We start from the raw sequence: 19,363 nt of genomic DNA on the forward strand, positions 1-19,363 counted from the left end.
GGCAGATATATAGCATCCGTGGTTGGGAATATGCCAATTAGAAGTTTATATGTTTTTTTTTTTGTTTTTTTTTTTAATTGAATTGAAACACAAATAAGTCTATTGGGATTTTTTGTTAGTTTGTCTAGACTTTCATTGATTAACATGAAGGAATTAAAATATATGTTTTTGTGGGGATGTTTTCAATGGACAAATCCCCAATTGAACAAATGTATCGTAGAAGTCACACTATTTTAATTCTAACCCTATATTTAAAGGAGAAACACTAAAACATATCAGTGTACATGCAAGGAATGTAATATAGGAGTTGAAAAACAACAAAGACAAAGGAAATTCACTTCAATAACTCTCAATGTAGTGCAGTTACACCACGAAAGCAGCAGGTAGCTTGTAATTTAAATGTAGGCCTTTTAAAAGGGGAGTTACTTCTGTGAACTTTCTGCATTTTTTAAGCAGCCTTTTCTTTCATTTAGCCGCTTTAAGACCTAATGCCTTTTTATTGAAGCGTAACCCACACAAACAGAGTTATGTTGTGAATTGCTGTAAATCTGGGAAGGAATGCAGTTTGGCATATTTGGTTTTCAAGATGAGTTTAATGTTGCGTTGCAGCTTAATGTAACATAATTGACCCTCCAGAAGACGATAACCTTCAGTGACTTTTAGATATAAATTAAAATATTGATCCGCAACAGTAGTGTCTGGCTTAATAGCAAATGTTGTTCTGGGTGAGGGCAAGAAATGCACATAAATTGTGCTTTTACATCTTTAAAGGTTTTGGTGCATTCCTGTTTTCCATATTGTTAAATAAGGTTCAGGAGGGGCTCCCAAGTGACGCATCCACTAAAGGAGCTCCGCGTGGAGTGCAGGATGCGCCCTATAGCCTGGAGATCACAGGTTCGAATCCAGGCTATGTCACTGCCGACCGTGACCGGGGGTTCCTAGGGGGCAGCGCACAATTGGCCAAGCACTGCCCGGGTAGGGAGGGATTAGGTCAGCAGGGCAATCCACGGTTCACCACACACCAGCGACCCCTGTGGCTGATAGGGCGCCTGCAGGTCTGCAGTGGAGCCATTCAGATCTGTGTTGTCCTCCGGCACTATAGGTCTGGTGGCTTCGTTGTGGATCCACAGTGTGAAAAATGACAGATTGGCAGGAACAAGTTTCAGAGGACACATGTTTCAGCCTCTGTTTCCTGAGTCGCCGGGGGGTTGCAGTGGTGAACCAGGATAAAAATAATAATTGGGCATTCCAAATTCCATTCTAAACCAGGGTAAAAACCATTGGCAACAACTAAAATTAAAAAATAAATAAATAAATAAAAATTAAGGTTCAGGATTTCAGTGCGGGAGAGGAAACAACAACATGCTCTCAAGGTTTGATACTGTGCAGACAGTCTCTGAATAACACCAGCTAAAGTTTTAAGTTGCTTTTAACTAATTGTTCAGAACAAATAAAACAGAAAGGACAAAAAGCATGTTGTGTCTGACCATTATTTCAGAGGAATAACATACAGGGGTTCAAGTTGATGCCTTGATGTTTGCAAAGATTACTGTTGTAGAAGATCAAAAAAGACAAGAAAAAACCCTGCCCATAATTTGCCTTGTGGGGGTGCTAGTGTACTTTGTGGTGGTCCATAATGAAATGATACTGTAGAAACCCTTCTATCCCATTGTTCAAGTGAAAGTGGGAGAGGTTTTTGTTTTTCTGTGATGTCTCAAATCATTTTTACAACAATTATAAAAATATGTTTTTATTTTGGATAATTCTGTATTAAGGGGCTTTGACTGAGTTCAGGAGCTGCTCTTCAGTTCAAGTTGTCTGCCATAGACATGCGTAATTTAGACTAGATCAGGTGAAGTGTTTTTATATTGGTAAATGCACAGGAGTGTATTGCCAGCAATACAAAAAGGAAACTTGATCCAAAGTAACTCCTTACTAGATTGTGCCAACTCTTGCTTTTATAAAGACACTTTTGCTGATCTAGCCCGTGTTACATATATCTATGACAGGCAACTTAAAAAGAAGAGAAAGACATAACAAGGTAAGGGGCAATATACAAAAACTAAATAAAGCTACTTACTCTTCTAATGTGTATGCGACTTAGGATTATTAGGAATGACATTCAATTACAAAACTTTAACTGTAGCCATGGCCATTGGCTTTACTTCCTTTGAGAATGCAGATCATTTCTGTAGTTCACATAATTGCCGTTCTAAAGTTCAGTGTCAAGTTTTTGTTAGTGTAAGGATATTGCATGGGTCAGAGGTTATATAAATATTGATACATTGAAGCTTGGTATACTGTTTGGCAGACAGCCCTTTATTCGCTTGTCAAATAGAAAATGACCCCATGAAGAGTGCAGTTGTAATAATTATGAAACAGTTGCAATTATCTTTCTACTAGTTGATCAAAGTGTGTTAAACGGTATACATAGAACTGTGTGTCAAGGAATAAAGCCTTTCACTTTTGATGGGTCATAGTCTGAGCAAGAACCTTTTACTCCAGTAACCTGTCAATTCAAGTGGATTTTTTTTTTGCCTTTTGAAAAAGTAGCATTGTTACTTATAGCACTTGATTTTTAAGAAATGACCTACAGTACCATTTCACCACTGGTATAATATATAGTGTACAGTAAGGGCAATATATTCACATTATTCAAATGGCACCTCTTCCTCTGCCTACAGACAGTTCTACTAATCATCCCATTTAGCTGTGCCCAGCTGTCTACACTCTGCACCTGTGTGGATTTTAATGCCTTGAAAGGGCTAAGGTGGAGTGGATCATGAGATCGCTGGCACTGATGGGGAGTGCTTTTGGCAACTGATTGATTTATATTCTAAAAGTGAAAAAAAAAAAAGAAAAAATAAGGTCTGAAAAAAAAAAATAATAATAAATAATTGAAAACCAGTTTAGTTGTCTAACAGTTAATCTCTTGCATTGATGGTGAAAGGAAGTTTGGACGGGATACTTGGGGCCTGAGGTCACAGAGTGTAAACAGAGACGTCCTCCAGGGTTGTTATACTTGTTGTTTACCGTGTTCACTTCTTGTAAGGAAAATCAAACTGTTAATCTTTTCAAACTAGTGACAGCCAACTCAGATATCCTTCTGAGTCATTAAATTAACCTCCTTTTGGAGGCTGTGTGGTCCAATGGTTTAAAGAAACAGGCCTGTAACCAGGAGGCCCCCGGTTCAAATCCTGGCTCACTCACTGACTCATTGCGAGCAAGTCACTTAACCTCCTTGTGCTCCATCTTTCGGGTGAGACGTTGTTGTAATGCAGCCAATGCATAGTTCACACACCCTAGTCTCTGTAAGTTGCCTTGGATAAAGGCGTCTGCTAAATAAACAAATAATTAATCTGGAAAGATTCTGTATGGATGAATGGTCTAAGATCCCTCCCAATGTGTTCGTCAATCTCATTAAACATTATAGAAATAGAGTGCCGTTATCCTTGCAAGGGGAGGGTGCACAAAGTACTGAAAACAAGGGTGCAAATAATTGTGACACTTCATTTTTTTTTTTAAAATAAATTTATAATTTGAGAAATGTTTAATTTTGGTTGATTCCATTGAATCATTAATAAAGTCAAATGTTATTATTTTTATTATTTATTTATTTATTTATTTATTTATTTATTTATTTATTTATTTCTTAGCAGACGCCCTTATCCAGGGCGACTTACAGCGTAAACAAATACATTTCAAGAATCACAGTACAAGTATTAATACAATTTAAGAGCAAGAGCATTTAATATTCCACATGTTGGAAAATTACAATATAGCTCAGTACTGGTATTATTTATTTGATAGTCTTTTTTTGCTCATCTTTATCAAGGGTGCCAATAATTTTGGAGGTGACTGTATATGTGTGTGTGTGTGTGCGTAATATATATATATATATATATATATATATATATATATATATATATATATATATATATATATATATATATATATATATATATATAAAATAAATAAATAAATATATAAATATATATATGTAAATATATCATTTTTTATTATTATCTCATAGATAGCTGGAGCACCTTTTGGGGGGGGAGGGGGAGATGGGATCCAAAAACAGGTTCTAGTTAAGGTTAAAGGTGTAAGTCACATACAATAAAACATGAAATGCCTGTGCCTAAATGTCGGAAGCATCAGAAATAAATTTTTAGAGCTAGAAGCACACATGTCAACTGAAAAGTATGACGTTGCTGGAATCACAAACTTGACTTGGCTTAGTCTTGAAGATGGAGAATAATTCGACATTCAGGGGTATAAACTATTCTGAAAAGATTGACTAGATAGGAGAGGAGGAGGTATAGCTCTAGGCATGAGCTAGAAGTAAAAAAAAAAAAAAATGATTTGCCTCTGTCTATAAACCAAAGTAAGTCAATTTGGGTAGAGCTATTGATGTATGTTACAGACCACCAGGTCAGAATAGAAATGAGGAAATTATTGTACCATGCAATTAAAATATCAATGTTCCCAATATAAACTGGGAACGTCCAGAAACTGAAATGATTGATGCAGTAAATGACTTTTGTTCACAAACAACTAGGACATGCTATGTAATATAGAAGTAGTAGAACCACTGGGGTCAAGTGATCATACCATGGCTAAATTCAAATCTTTTTGGAGTGTTTTTTTTCCCATTTGTGCACACACAGGTCTTGAAGATTTTGGCATCAGTGAAGTAGAGGTATTACATAACAAATCACCAGGCCCAGATAGGATTTATCCAAGGGTGCTAAAGGAAACAAGGCTAGAAGTATGTAGACCACTGGCTAATATCATGAATAGTTCTATAGGAACAGGTGAGGTCCCTGAAGACTGGGAGCTTGCAAATGGTGTACCATTTAAAAAGGGGAATAAGACAGACCTGGGTAATTCTAGACCTATTCGGTAAGCTTGAAGATGATTTATACAGCAACAATATTATAGGGGTAAGCCAGCATGGGTACAGAAGAGGGAGATCATGCTTAACTAATCTAGTTGAGTTTTTTTGAGGATGTTACAGCTAATGTAAACGATGGCAACATTTATGATATAATTGTATCTTGAATTTTCAAAAAGCCTTTGACAAAGTCCCACATGAAAGACTTAAGTAAATTTAAAATCAGCAGGAATACAGAGAAGGACGTGTAATTGACTACAGAACTGTTTAAAAAGATAAAACGGAGAGTAATTGTGGGAGGTGGAAAATCCTATTGGGTGGGGCTGTACTTAGTGGGGTACCACAAATGTTAGTACTTGGACCCTTACTGTTACTCATTTATAAAAATGAGTTTGACAAAGATACACATTCCAAGATTGGTATCACATGCAAACTTGGAGGAATAGTGGACTCTGAATCCATGGCCCAGCTAATTCAAAGGGGTTTTGACCTTCTCTGTAACTTGGCAAACTTGTGGCAAATTCATTTTAATGTTAAATGTAAAGTGTGGCCTATTGGGCATATGTATGAAATGAGCAGGATGGAAATAGAGGACGAATCTCAGAGTTAATAGTGGGGTCATCATTAAAAGTATCTCGCCAATGTGATGCGGCAGTTAAAAAGGCAAATATAATATTAGGCTATATTGCAAAAAGCGTGAAATACAAGTCTGGAGAGGTTATGTTGAGATTATACAATGCCCAAGTTAGACCCTCACCGAGATTATTATGTACAGTTTTGGTTACCTCAGTACAAAAAAGACATCCTTGCACTCGAAGGTGCAGAGAAGGACGACTAGTCTGATCCCAGGACTAAGGACATGAGCTAGGAGGACAAGTTAAAATAATTAACTCTCAAAGAGGGGACTTGATTGAAGTCTTTAAAATCATAAACGGTATAGATAAAGTTAACCAAAGACACTGCTTCAAATCTAGCACAACGAGAAGAATAAGAGGACATAAGTGGAAGCTGCATAAAAGTACATTTAGAACCAAAGGGAAGCACTTTTTTTTATAGAGTTATAAATGCATGGAATAGCCTTCCAGGCGAAGTAGTAGGTTCTAAAACACTTGGAACAGTTAAAAACAGACTAGATTCTGTGTTTTTAAATTAGTTTCCCCCCAGTAGGGGGAAACATAATTGTGATTCACATTAAAGGGACATAAATAATGTTTGTAAATGTACAACTGAAGACATGTCATCATTGGCAATGTCTGCAAAGGGCTGATAAGACGGCTCATCGTTTGCTTGGAATGAAAGAACATTAATATTCGGGGATATCTCTGAAATGTTAATACAGACTGTTTCTCTTGACTCAGGGATATCTCTGAAATACAGGCCACAGTAGTTCCAGTTGGATAGTTTGGATTTTTTTTTAAATATATAAATACAGCACTAACAGTGAGCCAACATAAACCAAACGTATCTTTTTTTATGCATTTCTTTTATTTTTTATAAATACATAAGACAGTTTAATACATAAGTAGACAGCATGGTAGCAGCCAGAGCTGTTGCCATAATACTGATGTCTCAGAACAAAGCATAATCTCACAAGCATAGTGTTATATTCTATACTTTTTATACTGATATTTTGTACTTGGATGCCATCCACAGCTTTTGAATGTTTTCTACTCTTGAAGTTCAGAGCCCGACATACATTCTTGCATGTTCCAAACTTTCAGAATAGTTAATTATCCCCCACTGGGGATGCATATGGCACACTTCAGAGTCTTGCATAAATGTGAAGACTTGTGTCAGGCTGGTAGTTGTTGGGGGAACCCAATCTGTCTTACATTTCATCGATATGTCACACATTTTTACATCTCTAAAAGTGCATGTTCAGTTGTGAATGAAATTAGTTAGTGCAAGTAAAATCTAGCATATGAAGCCATCTGTCTATCTTCCTATGTCAGTAACAGCATCTAAATGATCAGTCTAGAAAGGTATCGCTGGTGCAATAAATAACTTAATATATTAGCAGTTTAATTTAGTGCCACCAGGTAGCCAAATGTTGTATCTGTACAATTTTAAACTGAACTATTCATGAATACTTTCAAACCATTCTGGTCTATTGTAAGGATCTAATTGAGTTTCAGATTTTCATCAGACTTTCAAACCCACTCTCTATCCAATGTATTTTGCATGTATAGGGAAAGGGTGTCAGCCGCGATTTGAAAACCCTCATGTTATTTATTTGACAGGTGTTATTGTGTAGAGAAAGTATCAAACCTGGAAATGGTACTGAAACTATGATTTACTAAGATGGAAAATGGTTGGAAAATATGGTGTTTTTAAATTAACCAAATGTGATGCTATTTAGTTAATAAAGCAATGTCTTAGAAACAAAGAATCATGCTTTAGATGTGTTTAACTTGGTTGTTTTTGCCACTTTTATATTATAGGAGGGTTAGAGATTGATTTGATGTACCTTTTATAATGGTACAGCATCATTGTAAAAAGGCGACTAACATGCATGCTAACATATGTTCCCCAGTTACTGTTGCCAAACCAATTTACTCTTTGCAATAAATCTACACCTATGCACCAAAATTTACAAGCAGACCAGTGTGGAAACTGTCGTTCTGACTGCTTTACCCGAAGTGAAGTAAAACATGAAGGCTGCAGCAGCTGTGAAAACAGGCCAGTCTGTGCCACTGTGGCCTTATCTCACTTTCTTTACTGCATGCTTAATGTGTGTTTTTTGGGTTCCATGGTTACCTGCTAACAGCTGAATCATGCAGCTTGGTATACTCTTCTGTTAAAACCCACTGGTGGAGGGGGGATTTTAAGCCTCCATACTAATTTATTTTTTTATTTTTTTATTTTTTATTGAGGCCTGTGTTCTTTTGTCAGCAGAATTTTTTTGTTAAAGACTTTTTCAAGCATTTTGGTTCCCAAGGGTATAAATTGCAGGGACTGACTTTGTTACAGTGCAGCATAGGCCTTGAAAAAGTTGGCAGTTTTCACATTATTTTTTCTTGGCTGTCCCCATGACAACAGAATGATTGGTGCAGGTATTCTGTGTCTACTCAGCTGTGGAGACAAAATTATTTTACAGCTCCCCTCTGGACCTTTGTGGATAAACCATGGAGGGAATTATTTTGGCTGTAAAGGTGTTGTGTGTGTTTTTTTTTTATGATATCACCAAAAGCTATTGGAGACATTTTTCACTTTATATAAAAAAAACAAAAAGACACATAGTGCAAGTGTGCACTTTCTGCAATGTCCAATACAGAGATTTGTCCTTGCTTAACAAAACTATGTATATGTATGACATGGAAAATACATATTTCAGGTGCAGTCTTGTTAAGATATGGCTTAAATAGTAAACATATAATTGTTTCATGTGTTAAGCCAGTGTTTCTCAAACTGGAGGTCCAGACCCAAAAGGGGGTCACATGGCTATTGCAGGGGTGTCGCGTGATCACAAAATACTGTCCTAACCGTAAAATCCTTAGCATTTAATTACAGCGCATATACACTTAATCCCTAAGAGTAAAATATGTATTATGAAGCCAGCCCTCCCGTTGTGTTTTAGTGGTGGTCAGGTAATTAACTTTTTATTTTTGTTTTTGTTTGGTTTTACTCGACTAGAGATATACCATAAGTAAGGCCCTGTGAAAATCGCGGAAATTTTCTTTAAAATTCACGGCATTGTCACGGGTAAAGTATCGTATTTCGCAGAATGTGCACGGAAATATAAAATAAATTACATGTACAGATTATTTTTTTTAAAACAGCAAATATACAGATAAATGCACTGACATGAAAATTAATATCAAAGTTACTCAAGCAGTTTTACAATAGCTTGTGAAACAGTGTTGTAATTCAAAGCCTGTAGGTAAAGTGTATCTGCAAGGACAGCTTTCAGTTCTAGTACGTTAGGTGCATGTTCACCATGTAGGTTTTGCAAAACAAATAAAATGTGTAACCCATACTGATCTTGGGCATCAGTCAACTTGTTAATGTGACCACTGACAAGCAACCAGACTGTTTCACCAATTCCATAATCTCCTGCTTCTAATACTCGGCAACTTTAGGTAAGTATTCACGTCTCAGCTGGGCTGATGAAGGAATAACTCCACAATTTGCTGCACTGTCTGAAGAATTTCCGTAACTTTTGATTGTCCAGTTTTTCAAAAGGGATATTTGCGCAAACAAACGCCTCTGTCAGGTCAAAATTTTTGCAAGTTCATTTGTTCAATTTAATCAGGACTTGTCAGCTCTGGTCCATTTAGAGCTGAAGCGTGTTCAGGTTTGTGTTCCAAATTATCTGTAAATTACTTAATTGAACAAATTACTACTTAAAGTGAAACACTTACTGCTTAACTAGTTAAAATTAAATTGTTCCAAGTCATTAGAAATTGATGATTAAGGGTTACCTATAAAACCTGCTGGACTGTGGCTCTCCAGGACCAGGGTTGGCCACCCCTGATATAGTTTGGTTGGGTCTGCACCCCCAGGTGGCAAGATGTGAAAATCTCTTATGTACCCTTTAAGAAAAATGAGTGTGTGCTGCTCAATTCACTAAAAAGATTTTGAGTTAGAACTTTTTTTCAAAACTTAAAAAAAAAAAAAAAAAAAAAAGTAATGACAATGCCCATAAACTACTTCTATTTTTCATCTAATACTAATCAGCAGCTGTTTTAAGTTTAAACAGTTTAATAAAATATAAGCTTGAACTGACCAGTTCTGTTTATATGTAATGAATATCTAGTTATTTAATGACATAGTAATGTGGTAATTCATCTTTGGAAATGATTTAACAGGAACACTGTTCTGGATGAATGGTCAGAAGGCTGGATTTACCCATGACTTCACATTGAGGATAATATGAATCTGAGTGCAATGCTGTTTATCAACATTTTTATGCTTCAGAGCAGGGGTGTCAAACTCCAGACCTTGAGGGCTGGAAGGCAGGGTTTTATGGTTTTAATTCAAAATTAAGCACTCAATTAACTTAATCGGTCTAATTATTTGCTCAATTGAACATGTTTAATAATTTTTCTTGATCTTTTACAGTTGATTTAAAGAAATGCACTTGATTCAAGGTACACTACCTATAAAACATGTTGAGGCCTGAAGAGGAGTGTTAAAGTTGTCCAACTAAGTAATTGAGAGCTCAGGTCGAACGGAAGCCAGAAGACATTGCGGCCCTACAGGAACTGAGTTTGACACCCCTGCTTTAGACATATGTCACAACTTAATTTATGCTGTAGCTGTGGTGTTAAATATAAGTTTTGCATAGCACCTTTACAGTTCTGTTTGCACAATTGTTTTAAAGTGCTTGTTTTCTTTTCTGTGTAAGTATGCTTTAGCATAACAGAGGCATAAGTGTTAAAGGGACTAGGAGCTCTTAAAATAAACAAATCCCCTGGGCTGGATGAGATCCTCCCAATAGTACTCAAAGAAATGAAAGAAGTTATTTACAAACCGCTAACCAAGATCATGCAACAGTCTCTTGACACAGGGGTTGTACCGACAGACTGGAGAATTGCAAACGTAATACCGATCCACCAAAAGGGAGACAAAACCCAACCAGGTAACTACAGACCAATAAGCCTGACTTCTATTATATGTAAACTTATGGAAACTAATAAGATCCAAAATGAAAAATTACCTATATGGTAACAGTATCCTGGGAGACAGTCAGCATGGTTTTAGGAAAGGTAGATCGTGTCTAACTAACCTGCTTGATTTTTGAGGCTGCAACATCGACAATGGATAACTGCAAAGCATATGACATGGTTTATTTAGATTTCCAGAAAGCTTTTGACAGTGTCCCGCATAAAAGATTAATTCTCAAACTGAACGCAGTAGGGATTCAAGGAAATGCATGCACGTGGATTAGGGAGTGGTTAACATGTAGAAAACAGAAAGTACTGATTAGAGGAGAAACCTCAAAATGGAGCGAGGTAACCAGTGGTGTACCACAAGGACCAGTATTATTTCCTCTGGTATTCCTAATCTACATTAATGATTTAGATTCTGGTATAGTAAGCAAACTTGTTAAATTTGCAGACACAAAAATAGGAGGAGTGGCAAGCACTGTTGCAGCAGCAAAGGTCATTCAGAATGATCTAGACAGCATTCAGAACTTGGCAGACACATGCCAAATGACATTTAATATAGAAAAGTGTAAGGTACTGCACGCAGGCAATAAAAATGTGCATTATAAATATCATATGGGAGATACTGAAATTGAAGAAGGAATCTATGAAAAAGTCCTAGGAGTTTATGTTGACTCAGAAATGTCTTCATCTAGACAATGTGGGGAAGCTATAAAAAAGGCCAACAAGGTGCTCGGATATATTGTGATAAGTGTTGAATTTAAATCAAGGGAAGTAATGTTAAAACTTTACAATGCATTAGTAAGACCTCACCTAGAATATTGTGTTCATTTCTGGTCACCTTGTTACATAAAGGATATTGCTGCTGTAGAAAGAGTGCAAAGAAGAGCAACCAGAATTATCCCGGGTTTAAAAGGCATGTCGTATGCAGACAGGCTCAAAGAATTGAATCTGTTCAGTCTTGAACAAAGAAGACTACGAGGCGATCTGATTCAAACATTCAAAATTCTAAAAGGTATTGACAGTGTCAACCCAGGGGACTTTTTCGACCTGAAAAAAGAAACAGGACCAGGGGTCACAAATGGAGATTAGATAAAGGGGCATTCAGAACAGAAAACAGGAGGCACTTTTTTACACAGAGAATTGTGAGGGTCTGGAACCAACTCCCCAGTAATGTTGTTGAAGCTGACACCCTGGGATCCTTCAAGAAGCTGCTTGATGAGATTTTGGGATCAATAAGCTACTAACAACCAAACAAGCAAGATGGGCCGAATGGCCTCCTCCTCGTTTGTAAACTTTCTTATGTTCATATGTACTTGTTGTAGCATGATCCCTATACAATAATATACATTTCTTGTAAGTCTTGTATCTATGTATGTGTGAAGCAGAAAAGAAAGAAAAGGCAAACGATTATTAAAAGACAAGCTGCTTGTTTTACAGACCCTGATTAGGAAACATTATGAATACCACATTGAATTATGCTACATACCGGAAATCTACAAAAATGTCTCTCCTAAATGTAAAACAGACTTTCCATGTCTCTAGTTTTGTAACTGCTCTTAATCCATTAACCTGAAGGCTTGGAAAATATTCCTGCCTTTCTGAGTCATCCAGATCTCCATTTCCCACTGTTCCGAGTCTGCCCCATGGCTTTAACCAGTACAACTGATTGAACTATTTTCTTAATCACTGACCTACACAAAACATTTTAACAACTACTGTAGGAACTGCTAATACAAAGCCGTGGATAACAGGGTTATTTTCTACTGTGTACTGTTCTCTGTTCCAAACCCTTCTAAAGATGCAATGAGCAAGTGTGAAAGATGTGTATGCGTGTGTGCATTAAAGACTTTTGTTGACCAGAATTAGGGTGATGGAGATGACTAGAAATATGTGTAATAATGCAATACATTTGACTAAAGGAACACTAACGAAACTGTTCAGAGTTTTGAACAAAGAAATCCCTGAAGCCAGCGCAAGAGTTTAAAAACCATTTTGTTTTGTTTTTATTTGATTGTCAGAAGTGCTGTACAGATGATGACACCTTAATGATACGTAGAGGAAAAGAGACGTGGTTGTGTTTTTACAGCTCCAGTACAGTATCTACTGTACGCTCACAGTAGTTTGTATTGATGGCTTGGCTGTTGAACAAAGAAAGAAGTCTGTTATACTGTAGATTAATTTTGTTTTTGTTTTTAATAATTTATTTTCATTAACACCCTGACAAGTTTTTATAATAATAATAATAATAATAATAATAATAATAATATCTTTATTTTTATATAGCGCCTTTCATAGTGGACCACCATCACAAAGTGCTTTACAGAGGTTGGCTGTGAACTGTGCATTATATGCAGAGTCACTTACAATAGGATATTGATTTAACATGTCATCTGCAGGATGGAGCACAAGGAGGTTAAGTGACTTGCTCAGGGTCACACAGTGAGTGAGTCAGTCACTGGTAGAGGTGGGATTTGAACCGGTGACCTTCTGGTTACAAGCCCGGTGACCTTCTGGTTACAAGCCCTGCCTCCTTAAATGCTTAGTGTACTCTGGTTTGAGAGAGGTGTGAGGTCTCTCTGTCTCTCTCTTTTTCTCTTTCTCTCGCTCTCACTCTCTCTCTCTCTCTCTCTCTCTCTCTCTCTCTCTCTCTCTCTCTCTCTCTCTCATCAGAGAAGAAAGACGACCCAAAGAAGCTGTGTGTTGGTTTTTTTTTTTTTTATCTATCTATCTCTCTATCTATCCCAAGCCGAAATACAACCCCAGAGCACCCTCTGTTCGGCATTAAGATTGTCACTGTCCACCTACTCCCATACAGTTGAACAAAACTGTAACCCCTGTATATGATTAAAGCCATGCAAAGCCAGGTGTGCTACTGCACCCCCAGCACCCCTAGTCCCAGCGCCCCTATGACGTAACGGGTCTACCATGGACACTGTTGCTACCAGCTGTGAGTTTTATTGCTTAGCCTCATACCCCCCCCCCCCCCCCCCAAAAAAAATCTAAGAATTGGTCAAGAGATTTTAGAACCACTCTGTACTTACATTTAATATAGGCACTAGCAGTCATCTTAATATTGCCAAACCTAACTTTCAATTCAATATTACTAGTTTTACAATGATGAAGTGTGCTGTTGCTAAAATATGATTTCAGTCTGTTTGACTGAAGCAATACAATACTTGGTTTTTGACCCAAAAACTTAAATGTTAACACACACACAGCTGCTGGCTAGTTTTGCCTGGGACAGAATTCCACCTGGTACTAAAACCAGCACAGGAAATGTTTTTATTTTTAACACAATACAGCCTTAAACATTGTAACAATTTGTGAACCAGGGAAGTCCCATGGCGAACATAAGGTTTCATGGCAGGCTTCATGGTTTCACAGTTATGTCATAACAACAATAACAGCATCTTAAAGACACGAGCAACTATCCAGACACCTTGTTATCCAAGAAAGTCTGTTTTGTGTTTTTAAAAGAGTCAGTCAGCATGTTTTCGATGCATTTTAGATTCTGATTAGGATCCTAGATACTGAATATTTGCCTTTCAGCACAGGCAGGAAAGATGTTTGCAGTATTAGAGAAATCCCTATGATGGATTGACAGTGTTAAATAAGTTGAACAAATTCCCTTATTTTTCATGCTAGTTGGCTGGAGGTTTGCAACATGTATGTTGCTTAGTAGATATAGAGCAGCAGTTTAATGCTTTTGTATACAGTTTTGTAGCATGTATTTCATCCATATCTTGAAAATCTTCAAAACCTCATTCTTTGGGTCGTGTTTCTTCTCTCATCAGAGAGGGAGAGAGAGAGGTTAAACTATAAAAGGTCAAGTAGATAAACTTTTTAGTTCATGCTTCTGTCAGTGTTACGAGTGAAAAGTTGAAGAAATTGAAGTATTTTTTAGAAAAGATGTAAAAAATAGGAGCTTGGGAACCACTTACCTATCATTAAGATGGAGTGGCCAAATATACCAGTGCTTGAAGACGCCAGCTAAAAACAACTGTACACATTACTAGACCTCAGCACCTGATGCATATCCCTGGCTAGTGGGATATATTAGAGGTAGACGTGATGAAACTTAATAAGATAATTTTTTGTCACAGATGATTTAATAGTATCTTAAACTGTGGATATATGCCGGCTGTATATTTGTATCTTGAGAACAGCTTGTCCAAATGTGATGAAACCTGCTGAGGGCACTCTTTAGAAAACATTATTGAGAATGTATTCAGTTGCTCAGAGGGTGCTGCACACTTAAGGTTAATAACAGCAATGCCTAGCTCCAAAACAATGATTTATTACAACCTAGTAGGAGCTATATACCAACGAATAATCTGTGTGGTTCTGATGGATGTATTAAATACAGATGGAGGCTGGTACTGGTCTGCACAGTTGATACTGTACCACACCCTACCACACACGCTGGGGAGTTACCATGGTATCCTTTAGAAATAAGAAATACTGTGTAGGTGGGTTTAATAAGAAATTACAGAGATATATACAAACATGTGTTTTATGTAAACTTTTCCCATGTCCTAAGCAGTGTTTTAATAATATGTGTTTAATTATTTGGTCAAGACAACTAGAAATAAGAGGATTTTTTAAATAAAGGCTGTTTGTATTTTTAAGTTGGCTCTTCGTACTGTACTGTGACACAAAGCACACTATGACATTACTTTGCATGGACTGTGTACAGAGTTGATCCTCAGTCCAAATATATGGAGGGCTGATAGTAGCATTCAGCTGGGGGAAAAGGGTTTAGGAAAATACAAATGTATTCATTAAACAGCATTTTTTTAAAAATTAATTTTCAATGAAATTATGATCAAATCAAAACAAATATCACTCCCTATTCAAATAATATTACATGAATGTGTATTTCCCAATATATATATATATATATATATATATATATATATATATATATATATATATATATATATATATATATATATATATATATATATATATATATATATATATATATATATATATATATATTTAATTGAACTGGGCACATATTGACCCACATATGTGTTAACTGTGCAGTAAGTTTACAAGCTACCCCGTCTTTACATCTGTACGCCAACAATACATCCTGCTATGATGCATGCCCTAGCAGTGGAGGTTATAAAAGACCTTTCCAAGCTCTGTCATAAACAAATCAGAAAATACTTTGTTATACAGAACATTTTATAGGAATTACTTGCAGATATATTTTAGACATGGGCTTAAAGGGTTAAAAACTTACATAATACAGTACATGATAATGTAGATATAATAAATAAAAACAGAAAGGGAACTAAACTTTTCATTTGGAATATATATTGTTTTAGTTTCGTATATTCATTTTTTCATGAATGAATGTATTTAAAGAACTGATTCTATATTCTTATTCATTGTTACATTAGACAAGCAGGGTACTGATTTGGCATAGTAAGCAAGCGTGCAAATAATTCTGATTGTAAAGCAGCTGGTGTGGGAGAACCCTGCAGGATTAAAATGCACATGTTTAAGTTTCACCTTGTGTGACACTAAAAACTCGAGTTTGAAGAGCTGCTGAATGACAGAACAAGAGTTTCTGCATTTAATGCAATGCATTCTTTAATCTCCTTTGCAACACCCAGAAATACCTATCTCAGATTTTGCCAGCTCGTTGCATAGTTACAGAGTTACACACCTGTGAATCTATTTTAATGTGCAACAGAAGCTGAAAGGAAGAACCATTAAAGTGGCCATAGGCTTGTAAATTAGTGGTTTGAACATCAAAGGGCTGTAACATATTTGAATGCAATACTTGCCATTCCATTAGCATTTATATAATGGTGTGTGTGTCATTTTCACCAGTGTTGTCCTGAGGCAGTTTAAAGGTGCAGTTTTAGAATATCTTTTACATACTTACTAGATATGTAGCCCTGGCTATTGGTCCATGTTGAAAATAGCAATTCTCCTATGTCCTGTAAAATGATATCGGAATCCATTTAAATCTTTTCTATTTTTATTTTGCTTCTCTGGGCCAGTGGTTCCTGAGGAGCCCTAGTGGGTGCTGACATGACTGTTATAAACGAAATGACTGACAGTCTAAACTAGTAGCAATACTGTGCAGTATAGTATATTTATTTTTATGTATAAGAATGCAAACATTCATCTTTATAATTCTCCTGTTTACGGAATGTCATCCTCTCCATTAGAACAAGTATAAGGTTAAACCTTTATTTGTTTATTTTATAGGAGTTTCTGAGTACGATCTTTGTTTTGGGGATTCAAAGTAAGTTAATATGTTGCGTGTAAAGTGTCTCTTATAATAGCAGCCAGCAAAGTTGAACATGGTTGCGGGATACCCCAGGATTTGGTACAAATGGACAGTATTAAGTTTTATCAACCTTCAGTCTTACCAATTAATTTTGTGGTTTTTTTGGTTGTTTTTTTTTTTTTTGTTGGTGTTTATTATATGATCATTGTGACATTGTTGTGATTTTCATAACCTGGATTCTTAAGTGGCTGTAAAAAAAGCTCTTTATTATTATACAATGTACATGAGCACACGACATGAACTGCTCATATGCACAGATTGACTGCAGTGGTAATGCTGCAAATGAACTGAGGAGTAACGGCAGCAGATGTGTGTGTGTGTTTAATGTGCATCACAGTAAGTGCTCTAAAGAAAAACTCCAATAGAACATTCTCATATGCCTGATAGGGCATGCGGTAGTTTAATTGTATACCTACATGTGGCACATGGAGTCAGCAAGAAAGGTTGGATGCACTAGAAAAAATGTACAGTTGCAGACTAATGCATCTGTACTGTACTTTACACTACTGCACAGAATTTACCTGAACACATGTGCAGTAGAGATTCCTGGATTACCTAAATTGTAGTCCTTGAAGGCAAACATGTATCTGATATCTGTTGCATTTTATTATTGTTTCTACCTGTGAGGTGGAATAAATAAAACATTGCTTCTTTAAACTTTGGTAAAGAGTATTTCTTCAATATGTTCTGCATGATAATCCTGTAGGTGCTTTTATCCAGCTGCTGCAAGACATTTCCCATAGTGTTTAATTTACTGTTTTTAAACAAATATTTGAATATTCTTTTGGAACAACTATTGGTACTTTGTAGTAACCACCATAAGTAACTGGAAGGGCAATATACACACAGGGGTTGGTATAATTCTATATATTGGAGGAAAGGCTGTGGTAGGCCCTTGGGACATGTGGAAAAGAGAGTTTCATCCAAATTCAAATATTATTTCTTATGTGCCACAGGGTAAGAGGAGTTATCATGACTGACCCCTGCAGCTTTAATGAGGTAATACATGCAAAAGGAAATATACCAGGTCTATAAAACAGGAGAACCCTGGCTCCTTAGCAGAGGATAAGATCTGGTACTTAAGAGTGTGAGATATGGGGTTCATGCCCAGCCTCTACTTGTGCATTGGGTTCCTTGCCTCACTGTCAATTATCTTCTGATAATTACCCCTGCTATCCTTTGGTCTAGGGATGTAGGATATGAAACACCGTACAATATGCATCACAATACCTGTGATGGTCCTTATTGTGCTACTTTGTATGATCTGTAATAAGATGAAATTATATTGTGTGATGGAGTTCTTGTTGTAAAGCCTTAAATCAAGTTGGGGAGAATGTATTAATACTGTTTATTAACGTTTATTCAACATACAAGAAGCATTTGGTGGATATAATTAGCTATCTCTAATGCTTTTGGTCTTGTATTGCTTTAAACAACCTACATCTTGTAGGGAAGTATCACAATGATCGTTTCACCCCTCTGCTTTTGTTGGTTGGTTATTTTTTGTCTACCAAACACTGCAGCTGTCTGAGAGAGCTTAAGGAGGCTCTTCTTGGAGTCTTTCAGGAAAGTGGGGAGGATATTTAGGCCTGCGTGATTTAAAATGTAATTTTTGGATGGTCTCTGCATTACCACATTTATTGTGTTGATGATTTTATTTTTATTTTTTTCAGATCCTCATATCAAAGTCTCTGGAAAGAAGGACAATGTGAAGGAAGCAAAGGAAAAGATAATGTCTGTTCTTGACACAAAAGTGAGTTGTTTTTTTTTTGGTTGTTTTTAAAATAAATAAATAAATAAATAAATAAATAAATAACCTATTTAAGCCAAAGATTCTGAAAGTTAACGGTGAACAAAAATAATCACAAACAAACCAAAAAAACTATACCTTTTTTTAAGCTTGTATTAATAACACAATTGGCAGCATTATGACTGGTCCCATTACTACTGTTCTGAAGATATTTTAGTTTTCCCCTATTACTTTAGGAATAGGATGACTTTTTTTTTTTGCCTTGCTGAAAACATAAACTTGGACATTTACATGAACCCTGAGGAGCTCTTGCTCGCTGACTTAGCAAGATGTTAAATGAATTGTCTGAGAGAACCTACGACTCAAAATCACATGTGACAAGGGAGCTGCTCCTTGTGATTAGGTGAACAATCTTCCTCTTGGGAGGGGAAATCTGAGGAATCCTTGGTTGGGGCTGCTTGTACAGCAGAGCTGACAGCTTGCTGCAGAAAGGAATAGGCTGTAGCCAGATATTGTACAGTAATCTGGACCTTTTCAGACCTCAATGCTTTTAATACAAGCTGCTATTTCTTCAGCTGAGGAATAGTTCTGCTGGACACAAGGGGCCTATTCAAAACATTCAATTATGTTAAAATGCAAGCCCCACATGTTATAAATTCTGCCACCCCCCTTAGGGAAAAATGTGAAAAGCTATTACAAGACTGTCAAAAGGGTCATTTAAATGCCAACATATCCAAGAAATAAGCAGTTCATTACAAATAAAGTACAAATAATGAACAGATGTGCGCCCA

At 36.5% G+C, this 19,363-nt stretch overlaps 1 protein-coding gene across 2 annotated transcripts in view; it reads left to right on the top strand.

Moving 5' to 3' along the window:
- LOC117416090 (protein bicaudal C homolog 1-B-like) overlaps window positions 1-19,363 on the top strand; it is a 116,172-nt gene that overhangs the window by 68,511 nt on the left and 28,298 nt on the right. For both annotated transcript variants that reach the window (XM_034027135.3, XM_059026444.1), the window contains exon 4: window positions 18,496-18,575. In XM_034027135.3, the coding sequence (XP_033883026.1) occupies window positions 18,496-18,575 (80 nt within the window). The remainder of the gene's footprint in view (window positions 1-18,495; window positions 18,576-19,363) is intronic.

This window comes from Acipenser ruthenus, chromosome 7 (genome assembly GCF_902713425.1).
Source record: "Acipenser ruthenus chromosome 7, fAciRut3.2 maternal haplotype, whole genome shotgun sequence".
Lineage (NCBI taxonomy): Eukaryota > Metazoa > Chordata > Actinopteri > Acipenseriformes > Acipenseridae > Acipenser > Acipenser ruthenus.